At 49.0% G+C, this 8331-nt stretch overlaps 1 protein-coding gene across 4 annotated transcripts; it reads right to left on the reverse strand.

Annotated features, from left to right (window-relative positions):
- Positions 1–2260: 2260 nt before the first annotated feature.
- Positions 2261–8274, reverse strand: HNRNPDL (heterogeneous nuclear ribonucleoprotein D like). 4 transcript variants are annotated; one of them, XR_010785852.1, is made up of 9 exons: positions 8117–8274; positions 7682–7850; positions 7448–7609; positions 6040–6171; positions 5844–5958; positions 5191–5376; positions 3396–3486; positions 2940–3043; positions 2261–2506 (listed from the first exon to the last, which is right to left on the reverse strand). XR_010785852.1 is itself a non-coding variant. In XM_066574257.1 (8 exons), exons 1-7 carry the CDS (start codon positions 8191–8193, stop codon positions 3416–3418), a joined length of 867 nt encoding a protein of 288 aa, XP_066430354.1. In that variant the 5' UTR covers positions 8194–8274; the 3' UTR covers positions 2261–2506; positions 3396–3415. The 4 variants fall into 4 exon arrangements, 3 of the variants coding, with proteins under 3 accessions (XP_066430354.1, XP_066430352.1, XP_066430353.1); XM_066574257.1 differs by lacking the exon at positions 2940–3043 and having other exon boundaries at positions 5889–5958; XM_066574255.1 differs by lacking the exon at positions 2940–3043.
- Positions 8275–8331: the final 57 nt, after the last annotated feature.

Here is an 8331-nt window from a genome sequence, read left to right on the forward strand (position 1 = left end):
TAGGAACTACTGACCGTGCTGTTTATAGTCATGAGACTCTTCTGCTGGCTGATGGAGCGGTGACCGGATGCTGTACCCGTGTGGGAGTAGGCGTTCTGACTCCTTTCACTCCAGATCCTGCTCCAATCAGGGCACAAACCATCACCACTGCTCCCTGGCGTCCTCTACAGGTGGTCCTGATATCTGACCCACTTGCTAAAAATGATTTTCATCCCCCAGCCCTACTCCAGTGCATTTAGAAGTTAAGACTTCAGCCCAATGAGCACTCAAGATTAAAGTCAGACTTCACACTTCCATTTTTAGCTCCAGGATATTTTTCAATGCATGCGGCTCAGTAGTTAAGCACTGTTGACTTGCAGCACTTTGTGAGGAGGGTCTTATGTTACAAGTCTCAAGAACATGTGCATGGACTTTGAAAAACCCCATACCGATGTCACCTTTTGCCAGATTTGAACCTAGATCTCCAGGCGCTGGGGTCCCCGCTTCAGATCTGACGAGGACAATGTAATGGATTGTTAGGTTTGTTTATTCCTCTCCTCTGGAAACCAAAGAGGAGTCAAGTTTGGTGGTTCACACTGCTGCCTTGCAGACCCAGAGTTGTAGCTTAAAGGGGTTGTCCCGAGGCAGCAAGTGGGTCTGTACACTTCTGCATGGCCATAATAATGCACTTTGTAATGTACATTGTGCATTAATTATGAGCCATGCAGAAGTTATAAAAAGTTTTATACTTACCTGTTCCGTTGCTGGCGTCCTCGTCTCCATGGTGCCGACTAATTTTCGCCCTCCGATGGCCAAATTAGCCGCGCTTGCGCAGTCCGGGTCTTCTGCAGTCTTCTATGGGGCTCCGTGTAGCTCCGCCCCGTCACGTGCCGATTCCAGCCAATCAGGAGGCTGGAATCGGCAGTGGACCGCACAGAAGAGCTGCGGTCCACGGAGGAAGAGGCCATCTTCAGCGGTGAGTAGAGAAGTCACCGGAGCGCGGGGATTCAGGTAAGCGCTCCGGTGAGCTTTCTTTACCTCCCTGCATCGGGGTTGTCTCGCGCCGAACGGGGGGGGGGGGGGGTTGAAAAAAAAAAAACCCGTTTCGGCGCGGGACAACCCCTTTAAAGTCTGACCAAAGGTGACATCTATATGGAAGTCCATGTTGAAGTTATCCTTGAGGAGATTTGACCCAAGCCCCCAGCACTGCAAAGCTACAGCACCAACCACCAAGCCACTAACTAAGAAGGCACCGCTGGAAGTGGGGGGGGGGGGGAAATAGATTACGGGTTTGCTCCCAGTTTCATGTCTCCTTGCATCAACTACGATGCAATTACAAAATGAATCAGTCTTCAGTTTACACAACTAGAAGCTAAAAAAGCACAGCAGTCAGCACTTTATCCAGGGTATAAAAAAAATAAAAAAAGTCTTTAGTTTCAACACATTTCTATTGGCTGGAAAACAAACGTTTTCTTTGTTATGCTGTTCCCATGATGGCACCGCAAAACACACTGTTAGGCTGCCTGTCCATGGGCGTTGCGAAATCTTGCGGCGGATCTCCGCGGTCAGCCTATTTGACTCCGCTCGTGGACAGGGAGCTGCGCTTTCCATAGCAACGCTATAGAAAGTTCACGGCAGCCTGATAATCGCTGCAGTGAACATTTGCCCGTGGACAGGAGCCCTTAAAGGGGTTGTCCCGTGAAAGCAAGTGGGGTATACACTTCTGTATGGCCACATTAATGCACTTTGTAATGTACATCGTGCATTAATTATGAGCCATACAGAAGTTATTCACTTACCTGCTCCGTTGCTGGCGTCCCCGTCTCCATGGTGCCGTCTAATTTCAGCGTCTAATCTCCCGATTAGACGCGCTTGCGCAGTCCGGTCTTCTCCCTTCTGAATGGGGCCGCTCGTGCCGGAGAGCTGCTCCTCGTAGCTCCGCCCCATCACGTGTGCCGATTCCAGCCAATCAGGAGGCTGGAATCGGCAATGGAACGCACAGAGCCCACGGTGCACCATGGGAGAAGACCCGCGGTGCATCGTGGGTGAAGATCCTGGCGGCCATCTTAGCAAGGTAAGTAAGAAGTCGCCGCAGTCCGGGGATTCGGGTAAGTACTATCCGGTTGTTTTTTTTAACCCCTGCATTGGGTTTGTCTCGCGCCAAATGGGGGGGGGGGGGGGGGGGGGGGGGCGCGCGGGACAACCCCTTTAAGTGAAAGCTCCTTTTAACTGGAGACAATAAAAAAAGTTATTCCAAGACATCACACACACGAATCCCAAGTGAGTTTTTAACCTTTTATTACAAATGGCAAACACTGGACATTTAATGCAGTGAAAGTCACAAGGTATTGCAGTTTATAAAACAAAATTGGATGAACATAAAACCACTGTATACAGATGGGGAAAACGGGAGGGAAGGGGGGGAACTATTTACAGTAAGACACCACCGTGCCTCATACACAAGTCCTCCTAAGCACTTGTAGCGCTAACTCCTGCCTGGATGACTTGAGTAGCCAATCCTCTCCACCTACAAAAGAAACAAAGGCATGAGATCCTTGCGATGGCGGCCGTGCGCCTTTACATAATTCCATCCTCTAATAAATCATATGCACATCCTCTCTCGTCAAGGCCTTTTACCCCCTCTAATTCCAAGGTGTCCGCTATGAAGTGACATTTACTTATGTGCATAAGACCTCGCCAGTATGTCACCCTTACTTTATTATGTTCCTCTGCAGATTTCACTATCAGCTATAAAGAAAAGCAAGCATTAAATCCTAAAAAAAACCAGAACATTTAACAAAAGCCAAAAAAGTATTAAGCTGTAAAAGTCATCTAACTCTTTAAACTCCTGGAAAAAATTTTAAAATTGAACGTTAACAAAAAGACTTTTAAGATAAGCCAAAGTGGTTTTCCCCCAGTTTAATCTTTACGCTGGTACATGAAGTTGGAAGAGACCATACCACAGGACAGCGGTTTCTGGTGTACGCCTTGCGCTCTGCCCACAACGTGCGACCCCAGAGATAGACGTGGTCAGGGTGACACACGGCCTGCAATGAAGTTCCCGCTGGCGGGTACAAACAAGGTATAATGTCAGAGTTAGAAGACAACATTCTTCTTTACCTTAAGTTGTACCCATTTCAGTACTTTACCTGATATTACTTTAATAAAAATTGCTTATTTACTCCATAGTGTCTGGCATAAAGACCAGAGAACCCCAATTTTTTAAAAAAAGCGATATAAATTTTTACCAGGGAAAACATTTAAGGTCACGTCTTTAAGTTAAAGCTCTAAAAAAACACAGTTTAAGAAAAAAAGGAATGATTAAAAAGGAGACCACACGCAGTTTAAGTTATCTTTATTAAAAAAAAGTTAGTTTACCAAGTTTGAAAACCCATCTAGAAATCCCTGGTACGTACCTTATGCGAAGATCACAGTCTCAGTACGGCTGGTAGTTGTTCTGATGGTTTCCTCCTCCTCTCGATGCCTTCCCATATGTGCTTTGTTGACCTGCAGCAGTTAAAATCAAGTTGGTTAAGCCCCTTTTACACGGACCGACAGTCCTAAGTGACGTCCCCACTAAAGTCATCAGCACTCGTGAAGAGCATTTAAACAGAGTCTTGCTGACTTCTTGCCCAGCGCTTCCCCCTTCTATGGGAAGTGCTGAGCTGGAAGCATTTGCACAGGACGACAAGCCAGCGAGGTTTTTTTTTTTTTAAAAGCAGACTAACAAGTCCACTTAAACAACCGCAGACGAGTAATTTTTTCACTTCACATTCAACGATTACCGCTCAAATTAGTTTGAATTTTAAGCAATAATCGTTTTGTGTAAATGGGTCTTTACAGACCAAACAAGCCAGAAACTGTACTAATGGACTCTTTAAACAAGCAGTTAATCTGCCAGAGCTACAACAAGCATGTCTGTCAGGGATTGTTCCCTCCATATACATAGAGCAGATAATCTGCCAAAAGGGGACAACGTATTAACCCATTCATCCCCAAAAAGCTGCTGAGCAGCTGCACATCTTCCCATTTACACAGCCAACCAGTGAGCCTTCAATACTGGTGATGAAAAATTGCATGGCGAGTGAAAATGCAAAACTATGAAGCCAATTTTTAACGTCTTATTCCCATTTGAGAAATAAAAAAAAAAAAATTTATATACAGTTAGTCCCCGACTTGCGAACAGGTTCCGTTCCAGGAGCCCGTTCGCAAGTCCGTTTTGTTTGCAAGTCGAACAAATGGTTGTATGGAGGGGGATCGCGGGTGGATCCCGCTCCATACAATGTCGGTTGCCGGCTGTTTCTTACAGCGGGCACCCGGCGGCAGCAGTTCCGACGAGCCGTGGCGCTTGTCGGAACTGTTAACCCTTTAATACCGCTCTGACAGCGGTATTTAAAGTGTTAACAGTTCTGACGAGCGGCGCGGCTCGTCGGAACTGCTGCCGCCGGGTGCCCGCTGTAAGAAACAGCCTGCACCCGACGTTCAGGGGGCCCGTACAGCGTCCCACGATGAGATCGCGGGACGCTGTGTGGTTGCTAGGCAGCCGGGGACCTCCTGAAAGGCCCCAGGGCTGCCTATGCAGAGTGCCCATCAAGCGCACGGCTTGATAGGCGCTCTGCATAGACAGCCCTAGGGCCTTTCAGAAGGCCCCCGGCTGCCCAGCAACCGCGATGTGACCGGACAGGCTTCTATCAGGCTTGATAGAAGCCTCTCCGCTCCCTGCACAGTATGATGTAATGCCATAGCATTACATCATACTGTGCAGAAGAGATAGTTCGTATCTAGCGAAATTCGTTAAGTCGAATGTTCGCAAGTCGGGGACTATCTGTATATAAAAATTGCAGCATATCCTATATTTGAGTTTTGCGATTTTCCTAGCCCATGTTTCCCTATGGAGCCTCCCTTTTATTGCATTGCACAAACTTGCGATTTTCATGCAATGTGTTTACCGTTCGAAACGTTTATTGACTTTGTGAAGGAGTCCTAAATTGCACAAGTCAGCCAACATGCACACATTTGCCTTTTCATCCTTTTACACTGCCCGATTGGTGAATGAATGCTCGTAGGAACGCTCAGCCCTGATAATCAGCCCATGTAAAAGGACCACGAGTTCTTGCTTCCAAGTGAGCACATTCTGTACAACACTTCTGAGTATGTTGGAGAAAGCCGTGAGCCATAGTCCATTGACTCCACCATATTCCTGTAACTCACCACTGTAGTCTGTGTACCCCGGGCTGCTGTAGCCGCTATAACCGCCGTAGTTGTAACCAGAATAATCATATCCGCCGTAGTTACTGTAGCCAGGGTCACTGTAGGAGCTAGCACTACCGCTATAGCTCCCGTAGCCTTGATCGTAGTAGCTACTGCTGTAGCCCTGGTTCCAGCTCTGTCCTTGACCTAAAGTGAAATTCATATTAAAAAAACAGATCCAGAAGTCGTTTCTCACACGCATGCGCCCGTACAGGGGGCTCAGAAGTTTAACTTAAAATTAATGCACCTGTACAAGGAGGTAAATGTTCACACACTAAAACGGTTAGGTGACACATTAGCCAACAACTCAATGCATGCATGTAGTAACGGTAGAAAGCCACTACCAGACACTTCTGGCAGCGGCTTATCCCCAACGAACGAAAAGTCCGTCTAGTGTTTCAAATCCTCATCTCCCGCAATATCTGCCATTGGGGAAGAGTTGGGAGGCCACAATTCACATTAGATTGGCAGATCTAATGTCTATGTTCAGCCTCAGATGCAGCAAGTGGTCTCATGAGATGTCCTGTTCTCCCAGCCTTTTGCTTACAAGTTGCCCGTTAAGCCAAGAGGCTTCTGAAACAGAACAGTGCATGGTCTGCCCTTGCAATGCATACCTCCTCTTCCTCTCCCGCGTCCACCAGCTCGGCCATTTGACGCACCTCTTCCCCCCTTCTGTTGCTGCTGCTGTTGTCTGTAGAGTTCTTTGGGTTGGGCCACTTTGATCTCACACTGCAGAGATAAAGTTACAGTAAGTTATGTTTCAGTAGGGCACAGTAGGGGGCAGACTTAGCAGCATTAACGCTGACCCACCTTTCCTGAACCAATCTGGTGGTATCGGCTTTCCAGAAGCTTCTTCACTGGCTCTTCATCTGTGTACGTAATGAAGCAAAACCCTCTCCTCTCGTTTGTTTTTGTATCCATTGGAAGCTCAATATTTTCAATCTGAAAAACAAAAACACGAACTCAACTACAAGTCGGAGGGTCATACAACGGTGCGCAGGAGTCACCAACACTGGCAGCATGAGGCCACACCTAAAGGGGTTCAGATACTTTAAGGCCTCATGTCCACGGGCAAAAGAAGAATTAAAATCCGCAGCGGACTTTAACTCTTCTCCCGCGCGCGGATCCGCACCCCATAGGGATGCATTGACCACCCGCGGGGTAGATAAATACCCGCGGATGGTCAATAAAAGCGATAAAAAAAAAAAATGGAGCATGAAAAAATCTGGACCATGCTCCATTTTCGTGTGGGTCTCCCGCGGGGACGGCTCCCACGGGCTTCTATTGAAGCCTATGGAAGCCGTCCGGATCCGCGGGAGACCTAAAATAGGAATTTAAAAGAATTTACTCATCCAGAGCGGGCGGGGAAGGTCTTTTCTTCCTCACGGCCAGATCTTTCTTGCCTCGGCTCGGCGGATGTGCCCGGCGCATGTGCGCGGCACCTTGGCGACGTGCCGTCGGCATGACGAGTTCATACGCCGGCCGAAAAAGAAGATCCGGCCGTGAGGAAGAGAAGACTTTCCCCGCCCGCTCCGGATGAGTAAATTCTTTTAAATTCCTATTTTCAGCGCTCATGTCTGCGGGGCAGGAGGGACCCGCTGCAGATTCTACATGTAGAATCCGTAGCGGGCCTGATTTTCCCCGTGGACATGAGGCCTTATAGTATCTTCGCACATATCTGCTGTGAGCTTTCTACAGTGAAATCCCCAGACCCAAGTGGGGTGGATTTTTCGGCAGGTTTCATCGCTTGTATTTCAAGGGCTGAAATCCACAGCAAAACCAAAAGTTGCAAATTTACAAACAGAGTTTCCAAAGCGCTGCAGATTCAGAGCAAAGTTTTCCTTGCCATGACGGAGTTTTCTGTAATCCCCCCCCCCATGGCTTGCATTGTGTATAATGTCCACAGTTTATAGGGAGGCAGCCTTACTATAGATAACCTCCCCTTAGGAGAGCTCATCAATGCAAACAGCACTGTCACCATTGCAGTGGCCCGGTTTGTTACTACAGGCACGGCTCACACAGATTTCAATGAGAGCTGTGCATCCAGTATCAAAATGGGCTGCTGCAAGATGCAGAGTGTCAACTGTGACCCTGAAGACCCCAGACGATCAACCACTGAAGAGCTATCCTGAAGACAAGTCATCAATAGTAAAAGCCCAAGACCACAGTTATGGGGAGAAGGTGTGGAGGAGTTACAACTGAAATAAGACTTCCTTACGTCTCCAAAGCCTCCGAAGTAGTCCTTGATCTGCTCCTCGGTGGTGTCGGGGCTCAGGCCGCCCACAAACACCTTCTTGGGCGGCTCCTTCCCCTGCAGGGCCTTGGCCCTCTTCGGGTCGATGAGTTTGCCGTCCAGCTTGTGCTCCTTGGTCTCCAGCACCTGTAATAACGAGGACAGTTACTCCTCCGTCCGCCCGACAGCCTACAAGCGGCCGCCGCTAGCGGACCTCACCTTATCCACACTCATGGCGTCTCTGAAGAGGACGAAGCCGAAGCCCCGCGACCGGCCGGTGACCGGGTCCGTCTTAATGGTGCAGTCCACGACCTCCCCGAAGCGGGACAGGTACTCCGTCAGGTCCTTCTTACTTGTGTCCCAGCTCAGCCCTCCGATAAACATCTTCCTGTAACAGATCACATGACAGGTCACATGACAGCACCACGTCACTTGCCACGCCCCCTAACAGCCACTGGCCGGCATGGGAGTGACGTCACGCCCAGTAAACTAGGCTATTGTATGGTCTCTTAGGCCCGCTTTAATCTGCCTACCTCAAACAGCGCCCCCCCGTGCACGGTCACCTCATACAGCTACCCAGAAAGTACCAGCCCTGCAGTAATACACTCCCCCTAGGCTGGCTGGGCTGTCAGCAGACCCGCCGCCCGCTCTTACCCCTCATCCTGCTGGTTCTTGCTGGCGTTAATCTTGGAGCCCTCGGAGAACTGGTCCATCGATTCGAATCCACTCATAGTGCCGGTGGATGAGGAGTCCGCGCTCTGATGCTAACGACCGAACCCACCGCTGTCGACGACGAAAGAGATCAGCGCGACGCCCGCCCTCCCTTTATATACGTAGATTCGGAGCCAATCGCAGCGCGCGTTCTTAGT

The sequence above is a fragment of the Eleutherodactylus coqui genome, chromosome 7 (genome assembly GCF_035609145.1).
Source record: "Eleutherodactylus coqui strain aEleCoq1 chromosome 7, aEleCoq1.hap1, whole genome shotgun sequence".
Lineage (NCBI taxonomy): Eukaryota > Metazoa > Chordata > Amphibia > Anura > Eleutherodactylidae > Eleutherodactylus > Eleutherodactylus coqui.

Bases quoted from the DNA above. Each gene is read 5' to 3' on its own strand.
- HNRNPDL (XM_066574255.1), bottom strand. From the start codon at position 8,193: ATGAGTGGATTCGAATCGATGGACCAGTTCTCCGAGGGCTCCAAGATT. The intron at 5,959-6,039 runs GTGGGTCAGCGT...TTATCTCTGCAG, and splicing joins ACCAGATTGGTTCAGGAAAG to TGTGAGATCAAAGTGGCCCA. The intron at 3,487-5,190 runs GTGAGTTACAGG...TAACTGCTGCAG, and splicing joins GGGGTACACAGACTACAGTG to GTCAACAAAGCACATATGGG.